Genomic DNA, 18,083 nt, shown 5'->3' on the forward strand with positions numbered 1-18,083 from the left:
TTAACTGACTCATTATCTTTCAGCTCATCTTTTTTATAAAGACTTTTTTAAAGGTATTTTGTACAGAACGGTGCAGATAAAGGCGTCGACCGTATTGCTTCATTATGTGTAAATATGTGACCCAAGCAAGAGTCAGGTAATAAGATTTTCATTCTGAACCCAATGCAAAACGATTAGCTATAACGTTATATAATGATTTGTAACCAATGTGCTTAAACATGCAAAACCACAGATATGGTCCTTTAAGTCTCCACTATCTTTTCTGCCGCACGTAATCATTAATAATATAGAAATGTGGCCTTTGTTCCTCCTGGGTGTAGCCTGCCGGGGAAGGGGTGGGGGGGCGTGTGCACAAGGGGGTGGGAGCGTGTCGACGTCACCGCTCGGTCTTTACTGTCAACGCCAAAATAAAAGGGAAAAAAAAACTTTTGTATTGGACTCATAAGTAAAAACACTTTGTAGAGAGGAAAGAAGGCAGTAAGAAAAATCATTGTCTTATCCTGCCTGTTATGGTTGTTCGGACACGGCGTTGTTCACGTAGCAGAGGAGGCTTTTTTTTCTCTTTCCTGGGGTCGCACAGGGAGAGCCAGCGGGCTGTTTCAGTTTAGCCGACTTGCTAGCTAACGTCAAGTTGTAAGAAAGTGGAGAAGACGGTGGCTAAACGGGGCTTATCCGCCTACACAGACCTATGCGACGGATAGCAGGTAACTGAGCTCTCCCTGCTCCTTCCACCACATCAAATATAATGCGCATGCTGTGTTTCTTCTTTACACAATTGATTATTTTTTTTTACCGTACACATTTAGGGCTGCAACAGCTCTGTGCCCCTCTCCTGCTGTCTGTGGCAGCAGCACCAATAGCATACGTAGCAGTCCTTACAGTTTTAACCAACAACTTTGCCCCAGAAATTCGTAGGGTTGCGACTTGGCCGCCGGCTCGACTGCTTGTTACAACTCGTTCAACACCTGCTTGCCTTGTATAGTCCAGCTCCGTTGCCTTGTGATAATGTGGCCAGTATTTATGGCATCTGACACGTTGCTCAATAACTGTCTGCAATGCTTTATTATGTATTTACACCGACTGCAACGCATGTTAAATACATCAAGGAAAGGGAATCAGTTACTGTTAAATACATACACCATTTACTTTTAACTGCACAAGCCAGTTTCTATTGTGTAACGCGCACAAAGCTCCAAATCACAGATGAGTGTTTGTTTGTTGTTAGTCTTCACACTAAATGCGAACGTTTCTGCCATCTTAAAAATGGCAAAAATCTTCAGTTATTTATCAGTATTCATGTCATGACCCAACCTTCCTGCAGAGATTTGTTAAGATGTTGTTAAGGCTGGCCAAGGATTGTGCCTTCAGAGCTGCTACAGAGCGAGTCAAACCCATTGGTCTGGTGTAGCAATGCGGTAGACAGGGGCCGGTGTAGATTTCCAAAGGAACAGGAGAAATTGAACCGCTATTATTTATGTTTGGTCGATATGTCACGGGGTCATGGTTTGCTGACAGCAGCAGCATAGTGCAGCGGAACAAGGTCAAACGTGGACGGCAGAGCACCTCTTCTGTCCGGGCTGTCAACCGCAGTGAGGAGGCTCTGTATGCTGCCTCTTCCCATGGGGCAGTGTGAACCAGCCTGCCAGGTGAGGAATGCCAATGAATTATTCAGGTACATGCTGCATATGATCAACGTGGCCTAGGAATGTGCATAGCTGCTGCTGGGGACAATGAGAGGCTCTCAGAGTGTTGTGGCTCCTCCAAGAACAAAATGCTGCTTCAGCTTCCCTGTTGAACATGCCAGTTTCTAGTGAATGGGGCATTGGAAAGCTCAGTGGAGTAGGAGTTGCACTTCTTACAGCTGCTTTGGGAAGCAGCTCAGGGAAATGTGTATTTCAGAGTTGTCAGAGATCGTGTCTATTTTGATCCATTTTGAAGTTAATTCTGCAGATCTCTCAACTGTGCGGAACTCAAGTGGAAATTTATTCAGAAGATTGCCGCTGATGGCTCTGAGCAAAGCTGTAATCTTCATGGCAGTATTTAAATTGATGGTTTTGCTTGTGGTACTATGTCCTGAGGTGCTTTGTTTTCTCCAGTAGCTTGTTCTTGTACTTTGTTTCCTTGTATTTTATGGTACAGTATGCACACATGACATGGGACATTTTAGAGTAAAAATAGAACTTAATGTAGGCTACAACATGCCTTCAGTGTCATAAGCGGTGCAGAGGCTAAACTACTTAGGTTGCTTTGCAAACGCAATGCCTACACAAAATATATGGCTACATTATATTAGGTTCCCACTTTTGTGTCTGCCAGCCTGTACTAATCATTACCTTTCACAATCCTAATCATTGGCTCTCCTGGAATAAGTGGTTTTAAATAGCTTGCATAATTTCTGTGCCCTAATCAGAATTCCAGTGCATTTATCAGGCCAGAGTCCAGACCAGTGCAGATACAGTATGTTGTAACAGCTGATGTTACTCAAGAACAAATGAGAGGTCATGATGAGGACGCACTTTAGTGCACTCAGTGTTTTTTTTTTCACTCAGTGGCTCTTATTTGGATATTGATACAGCAGTTTTGCTGCAATAATAGTTGCAATATCTTTTGGGATTTGAGAAGGTGGGAGCTCAGAAACAAAGCCAGATGATAATTTTTGTGATATGCTTACAAGATGCTAATGATGTAAACTGCAAACTACTAGGACTAATGTACTTTCTATTAATTCCATCTATTTGCAGTTGGAGGCCAGGCAAGAGTAAGTGAGTTGTTGGTGCTCCAGCCTAAGACATGGGGTGGCTCAACACAAAGTCTGATTTTTTTTTTTTTGTTTTTGTTTTTTTTTTTTTTTTAGTTTTTTACTGTAAGTAACTCTGGGAAGCCAATAAGATTATAGTCTGAGCTGTAACATCAGTCTAAAGTGAATGGGAGAATGATTTTCTGGACTGGGTGTGGAAGATTATATTTCCATACTATCCTCACTGAACCATGCCTGCGAAAGAACTGATTTTGCTGCTTTTGAAAATTTTGTGCTTTTTCAGTTCATCTCCACTGATTGCCTGAGACAGGCTTCTAGTTTGTTGACCTGAGTGAGAGCAAACAAATCTCTTCAGTTAGTTTGTTCACTGTGCATGTGTTTACAGTTTACATGATAACATCCTATGTCTGTGTTTGCTCTCATTAGTTTAAATTGGTGTTTGTCCAGCACTTAAACTCCTCTGTCTCCTCTGGCTAATATTACTTATACTGATAACACTTACATCTGTAAGTAAATAATCTGTAAATCAAAGTGTTTGCAATAAGGAATCACAATAATGTTCTAATACACAGATGATTTAAACATAAATAGAGGAATAGTAATGTACATTTTTGAAGTAAAATACAGTCTAAAAACTTGTCACACAGTCTTCCACAGCCTCTGTCTCATGAGCTGAGGCAGTTGCTTCATCTTGACAATCCTCTTTTCTTTCCTTGCTCAGCCTTTGTTTTCTTCTCAGGGATTTTTGGTGTGTCCTAAATAACTCACTGTAATCCCCTTGCAAAATATGCATAATAATGGTGACCTTTTATTCTAAATCTAAATACTGTGTTACCCACTGTATTCACAGCACTCACTAACTTTTTTTCTGTTTCTGCCACTCTATGTTTTTCCCTCGTTGCCCTTAACTCTAGTGCCTCTCTTGTGCCCTTCATCTTCCCTTTCTGTGGACTGCCCTGCTTGTCTAAAGCTCTCATGTTACTCACATTAGACAGCCCATGTCTTGGGCATAGTTTTTTTCCCCCTTCTGTCTCTTTTCCTTTCTTTGTTGACTGGATGAGCCACACTGGGTGCTGCTTTACCCTCTCACCACCACTGCCACCTCAGTTTCTCTTCTGGTGCTGGCCAGGATGACTGACAGTCATCGATTGAACCTGTCCATGTGTATCACCCTCTCTGTGTCCTGCCCCTACCCCTCCCTTCCCGTCTCCCTCCCTGTTGTGTTTAGGTGAGTGATGGAGACGAGAGAGTTGACCGTGGTAGCTGGCAGCTTTGTGGGTTTCCAGCTACTCTTCTCAGTGGCCAGTCCGCGGCTCTCCTCTGCCATCGCACCGGGTTATGGACGGCTGCCTCCCACCAAACTGACCGAGTGGAACTCCAGGTGTGTCACAGGAAGCCACTACCCCCTCTCCATAGCCAGGCCTCTTTTTAACAAGCCAGTCTTCTGGTAGTGTGGTCTTAGTACCAAATAGAAAAAGCTGGACTCAAGTTTGCAATGCTATGGCAATTTGCCAGCTCAGGACATGATAAGAGTTCCACCATAGGTCTGCACAAGAGGTTATCGTGTTTACGTTATGTATGACTAGGCTCATCACACTAAAGATTGGGTCCCTCATTATCAAATGAACCTTTTGTTGTTTCACTTCATTTGTTTTGTATTTACTATTTCTTTGACACTTCAGTATTCACCATTTTTTGGAAATTGCACTACAAATCTACAGAGACGCATTTCCTGAGAATATTATTGTTGTTTAATGTTGCGATGTCGTGACATTCTGACAGAACTGACCCCACAAGTGTTTTTGGTGATGCAGCTCTGTTGAGATGTTTCCTGATGAGCCTCAGGCCGACTCATCATCATTCCACACAACTACAGCTGTGATGTGAACGGCTGGTGGAGTGTAGAGAGGTTTTAAGTTTCAAGCAGAAACCTCAGGGGTGAAGTTCGGAGGACAATAATTTGTAGTTGCATAACATCTTTCACTGGCTGTTATTGGCTGTTTTTTGCTCCTCCACCTTTTCTCCTCTCCCTGTGTTGCTGTCCGTGAGTACTCACAGATAATCCTTGATTCATACACAACTATAGCTTACATCAGCCTGTCCACAATTGAAAGTACAGAGAGTATTGACCGAGGAATTCTAAACAAGTCAAAGGCTAGACACTGATGGTTCACTTTAGAGTGGCCTACCGTTGCATAACAGCCTGCTCTCAGTGTGTCAGTGTGTTGTTTATGTAACCACAACTTAAGTGCAGAGAAGAGAGAAAGCATTTCCAAAGAAAAAGCAGGGTCACAAACTAGAAAACTCTTGTTAATATTTTTTCTGCTCATCTCTCGTTTCTTCCTTGTCTGCCCACCTCTTTTTAATCGTGATTCCTCCTCTTTCATGAATATAATTAGAAACTTTTCAACACAAGAATCAAAGAGTGGCTGTGAGATTTATAACATGCCCCACACAGAGAGTGATATGGACACTGGCTTTTACCAACTTCCTTTAGCCAAGTTCCTCCATGTCTGTTCCATTCTTAGACACTTGACTCTGATTCAGCAGTTATTGTGGACTCATCTGCACATACAGTGGCCCATCTGTAGAGCCAGTCTTGGCCAGGACTCAGACCAGCAGCTGCTGCCTGTGGACAGGGGCCACTTTGCCCCAGAGGCTGCACTGTGACAGTGGAGGAACTGTGATACTGGTAGAGGAGAGATAAGAGCCTGTGGACCTCTGAAGTATCTCTTAAGTGTCCCAGATAACTACTCTAAAGGTCAGGAGTGATGCTGTATCAGGCCTGATGAAAACGAAGTTACACTCACGTGGACATGGGACAGTTTTATTGTGTAGGCATGCAGGAACAGACATGTAACAGCACAGCAGAGACATATGCACTGCCTATTTTAATGATTATCCATTTGCTAAAATTCCCGACTGTTAACTCCTCTTAGTTTACCGTCATGTTTATTAATTTGATGTTGTGTGTTTGTATCTGTCCTCAGGCTGGTGTCAACTGTGCATGCTCTGATTGTGGGCTTGTTCTGCCTGTACATCCTGTGGTTTGATGATGCGGTCAACGCCAACCCCGTTTGGTAAGAGGAACAGAAACTAATTCATGAGTGAAATATCCAACAGCTCTGTAATACAGTGAAATAAGAGAACATGTGACACAAATATGCAAATACAATGAATACCATCCCATAAACAAAATGGAAATTATGCCCATTTGAAAAGATGTATACAAATGCTGACATATTATGCCTTGTCATTCTGGCAGCCTAAAAAAACGTAGTGTGGATGCTTTAGGTGCTTTTAGGAGAAACCTGTCTTCACACAGCTGCCTTTTCAGACCAGCAGCCATGACTAGCTCACCAGGGAGAAAGGAAACAGATGAAGGCATGAAGATGGGAGGTGGGGAGCAGTGAAGTATCGTCAGGGATGGTAGTTAATGCCTTTTGGAGAGATGAGGATGGCGCTCCCTTCATCAGAATGTAAGCGAGAAGGGGAGAGAATGGATCTAACTTGTCAGTGGAGTCTCCAGAGAGTTGTAGATTCAGTGGATTTAGCCTTTGATTATTGTCTTTACTGTCTTCTCGCTGTCTCTGTCTTCCACTCACTCTGCTTCTGCTGACTCTGTTATGTGCATCAATGAATCCTGAAAAAGAGAAATGGTAATTTCCTTCCCCATTTCTTTCTTTTTTTCCAATATCTCAATCAGTCCTTTAAAACATGGCTCTTTAGCTCTCCTTTTCTGTCTCTCACTTCTCACTTATATTCTTTCAACACTCCTTCCTTCCTTCTTCTTTTTTGTCTTCTCTCTCTTTTCCTTTTCCCAGTTTCACTTCCTCTCCAGCTCTCTAGCAGACAGACTAGAATCCCACCAACAAGACTCCTTTTCACAGCAGACAACAGCAGCCTAGTCTTCTGCCCCCTCCCTTTCCCCTCTCTCTTCATGTGGACCCCCCCCCCCCCAATTCCCCACCACCACCAGCTCCTCCACAAGCCTCCCCCTGCCTCTAGCCGTCCGTTGTAGCAGCACCCCACATCTCAGGCTGTCCAATCAATGCAGCACACCTCCCTTGCTCTTATTGTCTCTGTGTCGGCCCTGGCCTGCATCGCTGATGGAGCGAAAAAGGGGAGAAAAGGGAGAGTGGGGGTTGGTGGAGGTGGCATCAAGAGGGGCTCCCTCCCTCCTCCTCCCAGTCTTCATCTGCTGAGTGTTCAGGTGCTTAGTAACTTAGCCCTCCTCTCCAAGCCTCTTTGTCTCTATGTGCAATTTTAGGACACAATATTTTTTTCTCTCTTGAAATTTCCAAGCTGTTTTCTCTTGTGGGATTAGTTTTTGTGTTAATGTTCCAACTTTACCTTTATTTCTTCACTCCTCTTGTTGAATTTCTCAGCTTATACCCACCACCCTCCAGCACAGAGTCAATCCCCTGCAGTATCCCAATGCTTTTAAGCTCATCTTGTTGCAACACTACAGTGGTGCAAACATTAATTCTCCAGTCAATCTGATTGTATTGCAGCATCATTAAGACCTGTCACACAGCAGCATTGTTCTCCCTGCTGATCTCCATATGGCTGGAGTGGCTAGAGCCAGACCTTTAGGAATCTGCATTGTTTTCAGCTGCTGCTCAGGTTCTCTCAGTGTGTCACTCTGGCTGGCAGCACAGCCTTGGCTGTTATCATAATCTATTCAGTTAACAAGCAGCGTGTCTGACTGCCCTGCCTCTGCTGCATTTCTTGATTGGCTTATCTGGACTTGAACTTAACGTGTACATGGCCGTCAGAGGAGAGTGGCGGACCAAATTTCAGGGTCGTGTTGAGTTGAGGTCAACCTGGTGGAAATGTTTTATGTAACACATTATAATGCCTTCCAAGTTGACATGGAATGCATTGGACTTAATACAAGAACATTTTCATATTCTTATCCTCAGTCTTACTCATATGAGTGTCCAAAGTCATATTCAGCAAATTCTCTTAACTGCACAAACTTGTTGTAGATTGCTTGTTTCAACTTGATGAATGCCATCTGTTTATGAGTAGGTGCACGTTTGTGAGATTTGATCCTTACCTTAATTGACACCCACAAAGTGCTATATGTTCTGCTCCATTTGTGCACAAATTTCAGTCAGAAAAATGTGACTCAAGCTAAAAGACTAATTTCACCCCACAGAGCTTGAAGTCCTGCTTCACTGCGTTTCTCTCACGATTGTTAACATTCGTCTCAGATAGCACAAAATCACTCGGTATAAAGGAACCTTAAAGCAAAGCAGTCTGTTACTTAGATGGGAGGCAGTCAAGGGAAAGTGGCTGTCACAGAGATAAACATACATTATTATAGGTGATGTTACACTTTCATGTGGAACATAAGGATGTTCCACTGAACAACTTTTATGAAGACTAATGTTAGAATTTGAAAATCTTCCTAAAATATACTCATCCCTCTCAGGGCATTGGCAAGGCATGGTGCACACCAAACTGATTTGGTGAACTGAATACTAACTTAATGTTACCTTTTTAATTTTAAAGTGTGATTTATCAGAAGCCTTGAACTCTGTGACGGCAGCTTGTTGTCTCTGACTATCACACTATCACTTAGGTTGGGTCTTATCCAAGCTTATATTTGCATGCTGCATCTCTGCCTAAGTGCAGTGGTAAAGTGATACAACGGATTAGTTAACAGGGGGAGTGCTCCCTTGTGAAGGAGGCATTAGATTAGATACACAATCAGAGAGAAAGAAACTTGGATTGGAAGAATACTTGGTTAACAATATGATCAGATAATGATGATAACTTCCTGATAGTTAACCTCTGTACAAAGTTGCTTGTTCAAAATACTTCCAGCTGTCAGTGACATAAGAAAAACATTTGTGCCACACATGCATATAAAGTAGGTATATTTTATATTACTTATATCTACTCAGTCAAAGTGCTAATTGGAAATGCAGATTGCATACTGAACAATCTCAGGTGAAATTTGCAGGATAAAATTTGACAGTGGTGAGCCCAGGGTCATCTAGTGCATAAGGGGAGCCAACGTATAATAGACGGATGTGTGTGTGCACTTTGGCTTTTCAGTGTGTATGTTTGTACAGTATGTGTGTTGTGGGATTCTGTTACACACGCAGTCAGCCAGTCATTTGCTATACGATACTTGTGACTGATACCAGGATCAGATGTCTATTGAAGCAGAGACACCTTCACTGTTATTTTGAACAGATATTATTTGCAAGGACACCAAACGGTCACCTGAACAGGTCATGGGTCTATGGACTGAACTAACTACTGCTTATTCAGAAGGTGTGTCATAGAATGGAAACAAAGAGTCACTAATGTGAATATTCTCTGCTCAAAGAGCTATTTGTCATGTTATAGATTCACATAGAAGCTCAACTTCTTTTACAGCCTAGTCAGCATGCTGTTCTTTTTAATCAAGTCCTAACCATATACAAGGGCATCACAGCAAGCTCATCAGCATTAGATAATCATTAGACAATCACCCTTGAATGACCTTTCTATGTGATTCACGATGAGTGTGTTAACATTGTTACATTAATTAGTTGGCAAAATTTCATCATGTTCTCTTTACAGAGGTAGATTATTGATCAGAAGAACCCAATCTGAGTGCTTTAGAGTTTTCTGGAATGATAAGTAGCTTCCTCCTCCTGGGTTGTTTACCTTCATGTGTGGAAGGTACTTTTACACTATGTTCTTTGCTGTTCCACAGGGGTGACCCCAGTCTTGTCAAACTAAATGTAGCCATAACCTGTGGTTACCTCCTTTACGGTGAGTAATTTTTGTTTTTGCCCCTGTTGATCATTTCCTCTTGTACATAGTCCACGAGGGCAGTGAGTCAGTGTCAACATGCAGAAGAAAAGGACTTTGACTCTGAAGTAACTTGATGATAGTTACAAACACAAAGGTCATGCTGGTCATTTTAGATCAAATGGCAACTAGCAGCTACAGGTGCATTAATAAATTTTTCAGCCTTAAATGTCTAACATTTCTGCTCTTTGAAGTGAATTTAATATAAACACCAATGCAGTGCTTGTCATTTTATATTGAATCCACTGTCATGACTAAAAAAGATCTAACAATCTGCACTGTGATATGTTAATTAATAGATGCATTTTCAGCCTTAAATGTCTTTCTACTTTGTCTCAAATAAGATAATACAATGATACAGATTTAACTGTTCTTGTGCTTGGATTCAGCACTGGTGCAGTTGTTGATCTTTGCCTTGAAAAGGCAGTTATGTGCATAATCATCCTGCCAGCAAACAGACATATCAATGTGCCAGCTGTCTGATAAACCTCACTCTGTGTTCTCTAGACCTTGTGCTGCTAGCTTGTAACTGGAACACTATGGGAGACAGTTTTTTTGTCTGTCACCACTTGGCGGCGCTCTATGCATATGGATATGTACTGGTGAGTCACTCCTCTAGACCCAGAGTGTAAAAACTAAAACAGTAATTCAACACACTGGGTTATGCATGTCTTGTACTTGTGTCATTTTGCTTGTGTGTATTTGTAATAGTTTGTGTTTGGTCATTGCAGAGTCGTGGCGTGCTTCCCTACTTTGCCAACTTTCGTCTCATTTCAGAGTTATCTACACCGTTTGTGAACCAAAGGTGAGTCAGCCCTGTCAACATGTCCCAGGATTCATTTCCTTTGCTTACCATTTGGCTGACATATGTTCCACCCTGACATTTCACAATCACCTTTTCCCTCCAGGTGGTTCTTTGAGGCATTAAAGTATCCTCGCTCACACCGAATGGTGGTGTTAAATGGTGTTGCCATGGCGGTTGTGTTCTTCCTGGTGCGCATAGCTGTCATGCCATCTTACTGGGCCAGTGTATTTGCCACCTTTGGCACCCCAGACTTTGAGCGGACTGGGCTTGGGCGCCCAGGTGGCCTGGATCACCTCCTGCATTGCCCTGGATATCTTGAACACTATCTGGATGTACAAGATTGCCCGTGGCTGCTACAAAGTCCTGACTGGGAGAGGAGGACGAAGGGTTAAGGAAGGAGCAGAGGCTTCGTCTTCCTCTGACAGGAATTACGCCAACAACCACACAGACTAAAGAGATGTAGAGCAAAGGATGTGTCGAGACAGACAGAAGCAGGGAGGGAGGCTGGACACCCAGGAACCTCACAGCCTCTCTCTTTTGCTGTAGCCTCAGCATCTTTCCCACCCCCGCCCTCAAATCCCCAGTGTTAGCCCTTGATCTCGTTGAAGTCTGCTAGTGGACTGGGCTAAGAGTCCTCAGGTGACCTCAACACAGGACAAGGAGACTGCTCTTTGGCTCACTCAAGCACCAGCCTTTGCAGCCTCAGTGTTTTCACTGACAGCTTAGTATCCTGCTGGGTGATAGCTTTTGGTTGCAGATGACAAGGTAGAGCTCACAAGCACACTTCTAATTCCGTCTGTCACTCGCCTCTTTCGTCACTACCACCATTCCTCTCTCATCTCCCCTCAGTCTCCTCTTACGCGCAACTTCAGCCAAAGCCCTATCCTCTGAAGTGCCTGCGAAAGACAGGAAAGCAATAATACTGGAGGAATAAGATCACAAAGTTTAACAAAGCTTTCAAGCCCTTTCAGACAACCATCTCTCACTCGCTACATCTCCTGAACGACCAGAGGCCTCTTCTGTTGTTCATAGTCCGTCCACACTTTCAGGAGACGAGGCCTACAGAGGGAAGAACTCTCCCATCAGACCCATACAGTGTTTGTGAATCTATAGGGCTCTTGTCTTAAACTCATCAGACCTCACAAAAAGAGACAGAAAAACACCATAATGCCTCTTCTACAGTATCACCTGCTGTGGCCTCCTTGTAACAAGTGGCGCCTGCCTATATCACCAGCCATGCCCCTCCAACCTACTTATAATTTGGACTATATATTTAAAAAACTGAGATTATGCATGTAGGAGAGCGAAAGACACGCTCTCCAACATCCTTAGCTCCTCACAGGACGATTTTTGCCTTTTCAGTATTCATCATGTTGGCATCACTCTGCTGTATTTGGCTCTCTTTATTCTCTTATTTTACACAGCCTCAAGTCCTTAGCAGTCACAGGAACACGTCTAACTCATATTACATCCATTGCAACCCTCTGCCTCACTGGATAGAACTCCTTTATCCAGCTCAAACATTTGGTTTTGTTCTACCTCTCCCCCTGCCTTACAGAGACTTTGTCAATCCCTTCCTCATGAGTTAATCAACATTTTTTTCTTTGTACTGTACTGTGCACAGCCTTTAAATGTTATCTTTTGTGATATCACTGGTTCAGAGGGGCTTCTCTCTCTGTTAACTGTCTTTAGAGCTTATCCCAGGCAGTGCAGGGAAAAACAGCGGCATCACTTTTCTTGCTAAACTGTCCAGTCAGTGTATCTTTCTAGAGAAAACACCCCGAGAGGCTTTTATTCTTCCATTTATCTCCTCTGTTCTCGGCGACTCTGAGAACCTAATAGAGGAAGGGAGTGGAAAAGGTTCATACACACACACATCCACTTGTGGATGTGCAAGTTTGCACATGCGTAGCATAGCATGCAAACCATACACTGTATTTGGTGCCCTCCTAAAACACTGACATGGTGCTCTTCCTTCTGCTGAATGTTAGCAATATGACATTTTTCAAAATCCCCTATTCGAATCAAATCAAATTCATTTGGATGTACCAATCTGTGACAATAATATGCTGTTGAAAGCAGTGTGGCAATCTGCATGTTTGTTTTTTTTTCCTGTATAGACTATAAATCATCACTATAAAGCATGGTAAAATTGACATATTTCTGTGATGCCTTAGTGAATAGTTAAGATAGATGAATAACATCTAAATATTTAATTGCATTAATCTAATGCTGACAGGTTTGTCTTCCAACAGTTAATGTTTTTTCCTCTCGGAGCATACTGAATGCATGTATTTTTGATTCCTTTCTCCTCTCCCTGCATGTCTGAACAGTATATACACATACAGTAACTGCAGGTACCTTTTGCATACTGTATGGCTAACTCACTAATTCTTACCACATTCTCTATATTACAGTTGGCATTACTTGGTTTTACAAATTAATTTATCTCCTTGTCTGCCATTAGAAGACACTAATAACTACATAGCTGATATCACGACAGACAGAAACACAAGAGGATGTTTCAGATTTGGCTTTTGCCACAGAAGTACACCAGAAATGGATGACAGGAAATGAAATCTATAATGAAAAGTGTGTTTTCTGCCTTTTTACATTTTTACTCCTGTTTCCTCTTTGCTTAAAAGAGTACTCCACCAATTTAGCATTGCACTCCTAGAACATGGTCAGACTCACAATGTCACTTTTTTTTAAGGATCAAAATCGATGCAGTAGAAACAGAGATTATAGTCAAGCATCCGTCCAAATATTGCTCAAATTTTAACCAAATTCCCCCAAAATCTGCAACAAAATGCTGATGAATTTGCAAGATAATGTGATTAAGAAGCACCAGTCAGACCTCAAACAGTGGATTTATTTATTTTTTTTAAAATATGTATTAATTTGACAAAGGTTACAGCCTCCTGTGCTACATGCAGATCTGATGTTTTCATCTGGTGCTGTATTTAGGCTCTCCAAGTGAGAATGTTTCAGTCACATGCGTCACATAGGCACTTTTGCGATATTTTGCAATTTCTTTATTTATTTATTTATTTTTTTGGATTGAAGTTTTGGTGCAAGTTAATGCAAAATACAAACAGGTAGACTTGTGTTCTTTTTTTACTATACGTATTATTATTCTTTTTCAAAACCTTGTGCCTACATTATCCACAATGCAACATGACCACTGACAATGCAACATACTTTGTTGAAGATTTAGGTATGTTATGCTAGTAGCGACTAATGTAGTCTCAACCTGGTAGCTTTAAGCGGCGCAGCAGAGCGGGCTACAGAGGCCTGCTTAACTCATTTCTTTCTAATTCCACACCCCCAAAATGTTTTTCATTGTCAAACTTAGTAGTATAGTTTTCAGCCCCAACTGACATTGACTCAAGTCATGTCACCAGAAGCAGTTGATTAAACTTTGCACAGCTCCTTTTGGAACCACAAAATGCTTTATACAATATATATTGTACACCCCCAACACCTGTAAACAAACTTTGATGTGTAAAATCGGTGGAGTTCCCATTTAAGTCCTTGTATCTGTAGTTGCATAACTAGTTATAATAGTCTGAGAATGTCTGGTCATGTTTTTCACTGTGGAACTATAAAGCACACTCCCTGTGGAGCAATAACTCAGTGATCTCCTGTATTTCTGTCTGTCACCACAGAGGAGGGGCTACAGTAACTTGTGCCTTTACACAAATAGTGGATGTGATGCAGTCAGATTTGGATTAGCATGATCTTTCTAGTGTAATATCCAGTGATTATCTCCTCTCTATTCCATATGTATTCTCTATGTATATATTTTTATAATCTGCCTGCACAATGATTAATCCGGCCAAGTATTATAATCCAAAGCTGATCCCTCTTGGGGAGCCTGTTTTGTGTTGATTTTTGTGCTCTCCTGAATACAGGGATATGTCTCTGTGAATGTTGTGATGGATCATTTAGTGGCATTAAGATGAGCTCACAGTGTCCAATGTGATGAAAATGGAAATCAAACTATATTTTTTGACTTAAGCTCTTTAAGAAATACAGGTACTGTAGGTGATGGGAAGGCTAACATCTCATTTCTCTGGCCTTCAAAACTCAAAACTGTGAATAGTTGTAGAATAAAACTGTAATACTGTTCAGTCAAGATACTAAAATAATTTGACTACAGTGGGGGAGATGATGGTGATACACTTCTTGTAGCGGCATTGTGTGCTTTTTGGATGTCTCTGAGTTTAGACTTATAGACAAACAGTTGAACTGAGTTTTTGTACTTGTCAGGGTTTTCTACAGAATATATTTCAAGACCTGATATTTGTGCTGTATCTCACACCCTGGGGCTGTTTGGAAATCGACGAATGAATTACTGGTTGATGATTTTGACAAGGCTGCTATTGTAAGGTCACGATCTGTATTCTGGGCTAAGTATTGTATCAGGTTAGAACAACCCAATTGCCTTTGGTTTTTTTTTTTTTGGAGAGGCCAACATTCATTATATTAGATAATGAACATATTTAAATATATACATATATATATCAAAAAGGTATATATGAATCACCTCAGAATCTTGTTCTGAGATAGAGGATTGATCTCTTAGGTGCAGTATGATTAGGCTGCATTAAAATTGGTACTTAAACAGTGTATTGTGCTGGTCTTCTCAAGGTTACACATGGTACTTACACAGCTATTATTTTTGTCCCATTTTTGTTCTTCTGAAATCTGTCATTTCAAGTTTGATCCTAGTTGTACAATGAAATGGTATGGAATGAATCTCAGTATAACAAGGATGTCAACATTTATATAGTGACTAAGAATGACTGGAGAACCTAAAATCAAATGACTCCAGTTTTTTCTCCTTTGAATGACTCGCCAGTGTGGCTTATGTTCCTTCCCTTTTTGTCTCCTTTTATTTTGTCTCTCAATGCAATGCAATTTCTCGTTATGATCTTTGTTTGTTTTTTTTTCCTGGAGATTTTAATGTGAAACAGCCTACACTACACACTGGCTTTAGGGTCGTTGTCTGAACATTACCTTGTGACTTGGATTGTTGTCATCTACAATGACCACTACTAATGATCATGTAATTGTAGTGCTGAAAGCTGAGACTTACTTGAAAGTGTTGTTCTTCAATAAAGTTGAAGACGAGAGAATATATTTGGTGAAGTTTCTTATTCCTAAGTTTCCTTTTTAACTTTTGTACTAATTCAGTGGTTTTTGAACAGTGATGTCAGCATGGGAATTACCTGCTGTATTCAGTGTAATGCATCCAGACAGCAGCATACTGAACTGGCCGAGTCATTCATCAGCTGCGGACTGGTAGTATGACAGTTCTACCCAGGCACGCCAAGACCAGCTACTGGTAGTTGGCACCAGACCTCTGTGTTTCTCTTTTCTTTTACATTGTGTGCATCTATGAGAGAGAGGAAAGTGATGGAGATCTTCAACAAAAAAGGAAGAGTGAAGAACAGACTCAGACATTCAAAATGAGATGAAAGGGGTAAAACGAGACATTTGACTGAAATAGGGATGAAAGAAAGATATGAAGGAGCGTGGAAAGTGAAAGCTTTAGAGGGGGGTCTGAGCCACAGTAGGTCTGTGATTGAAACCATCTCCTCTGTGTGTGTTAGTGTGTGTGTGTGTGTGCACCAATCGGACAAGGGGCTTGGTCAGAGACTGTGCTTGAGGAGCTTTACCAAACATGGTCACATAACGGAGACTCAATGAAATTTTCTCCTGCTACTACAGCACACATTCACCGTGTGGACCTCACTCACGCACAGGGTGCATATCATCACCTGTGTGCCGTGCACACAGAGAAACACACCTGCACGTTACAAAAATACACTGTCTGTCACCACTTTATTCAACTCATTTTATATCACATTACAGACATAAAGAATGTGATCTACGCATTAGTGTTTGTGCTGTTTTCATTGCTGAATGTGCAAGAGAGCCAAAGACTCTCATGGGTGTTTACCTTCTGTCAACTGTGTTTGTAAGACATTTTGACTTAATGAATTCATGTCTATAAATGTCAAATCTCCTCTTTTCCTCTTTACAAGGTCCAATATCTGTGTTTTGAGTTTGTTCCTTGTGAGCAGCACAAGCCAGCCGCGATTCGGAGCAAGTTATAATTATGTAAAAATAAATAGATTATAGGGATATGCCTATTTCAGGAGGAATTCATGGTGAAGACCTTTCCCAGACTTGGGGAAACAAAAACACATCAAAAAAAATTCAGCATTCCAGATGTTAGAGACGGCTATAAAGGGAGCTGATTTTACAAGGTGCTTAAACCCTTTCCCTAGAGGTGACTGAAATGACTTTTAAAACAGCTTCTTAACAAGCAGCACCTAAGTGTCACCACCCTACCTCAGCCAAAGATGTCATGAGCCTGTCCCAGCCAGTGAGTAAGGCCTGAGATTAAGAAGTGTGAAAGCAACTGAAAGCATGAACAGTTCATTTTGTGCTGCATTACAACCCCTGGGGTGGTGAGGGACTGGGTCTTCAGATAGTTCTGACTGGAAAAGGTGCCATTTGCTGGAGCTCACTGCTGACAATTCATAGATTAAACATTTGTAATAGTGGAAATACTGAAAGTAGTTGAGGTGATAGCTGAAATATGGAGAAAGGTTGAATTAGCAGTTAAAATGGAAGTGCTAAAAGAAGTTAGAGATTTAGTTAAATTGTTGAGTGGAGTTCAAGTGTCAGTGTCAAGTGTCAGTTGAAGTCAAAGTGCTGAAAAGCTTCAGATGAAGTGATTACACTAAAAGTAGCTGAAATGTTCGCCAAAGTGCAGGAAATAAACTGGGTTAATTGAAGTGGAACTTCTTATTGAAATTGGCACTAGTTCAAATTATAAACTGAAAGACGATGCTAGCTCATGTATATGCAGTTAAAACAGTTGAAATAAATTATGTATAAACAGTGGTGGTTGTGGTTTCAAGTTAGAAAAAAAGATGTTGACGAGTAAAAGATGAATGCAGTTGAAATGTATGTAACTGAAGTAGTCAAAACTTGAGTTCAGCTCAAGTGTAAGCAGTGAGAGCAGCTGATGTAGATTTATAAATGTACAGAGGAAACTGTCTGAGCTAATCTGAAGATGTTTAATTTTGTTCAATGTTTCATTGAACGGTGAAGACCTGTCACCTGAAAGGTTTGAGGTGTCATTTAAAGTGTAAGCACTGAAAGGAGTTGAATTGTTTGTTACAGACAAAGCAATGAACACAGATGAAAATCTTGAGATGCTATGCAACCACTGTAACCACTGAAAGCAACCAAATTGTCAGTTGAGTAAAAAATAAAAGCAGTTGAAGACTAAAAGATGAATGCAGTAAAATGTGTAAGTAGTCAAAACTTCAGTTCAGGTGAAGTTTATGCAGTGAAAGCAGTTGAAGTAAATTTGTAAATTAAAAGATTTCTAAATTTGAATAAAGTTTGGACGTGAAAGCACAATGAATGAGCTGAAGGACAAAAATAGCCCTGAAGAATAATTAAAATAACATGTTATGAATCTGATAACATGAACACGCTTCACAAAAAAAGCAGAGTGACTTGTGATTGAATAGGTCTGAGTTGACGCCTGTGGTTTTAATGACCAAATCCAGGTTTGTTTGAAGCTTCCTGTCCTACTGTAGCGACAGGTTGGAATTACGATGCCATGAACTCAGCCTTCAGAACTCCTCTGAGTTGCGTAGGATCTTGAGGCCTTCT

General features: G+C 41.3%; 1 protein-coding gene across 1 annotated transcript; it reads left to right on the forward strand.

Annotated features, from left to right (window-relative positions):
- The first annotated feature begins 334 nt into the window (after nt 1-334).
- On the forward strand, nt 335-15,522 carry tlcd4b (TLC domain containing 4b). The gene is given in 9 exon segments (XM_018698629.2): nt 335-704; nt 1,516-1,646; nt 3,987-4,139; nt 5,749-5,838; nt 9,477-9,535; nt 10,082-10,176; nt 10,306-10,379; nt 10,483-10,639; nt 10,641-15,522. Coding segments are annotated over 7 exon segments (813 nt in total). The 5' UTR covers nt 335-704; nt 1,516-1,646; nt 3,987-3,993; the 3' UTR covers nt 10,833-15,522.
- Nucleotides 15,523-18,083: the final 2,561 nt, after the last annotated feature.

Source organism: Lates calcarifer, linkage group LG11 (genome assembly GCF_001640805.2).
Source record: "Lates calcarifer isolate ASB-BC8 linkage group LG11, TLL_Latcal_v3, whole genome shotgun sequence".
In the NCBI taxonomy this organism is placed as follows: domain Eukaryota; kingdom Metazoa; phylum Chordata; class Actinopteri; family Centropomidae; genus Lates; species Lates calcarifer.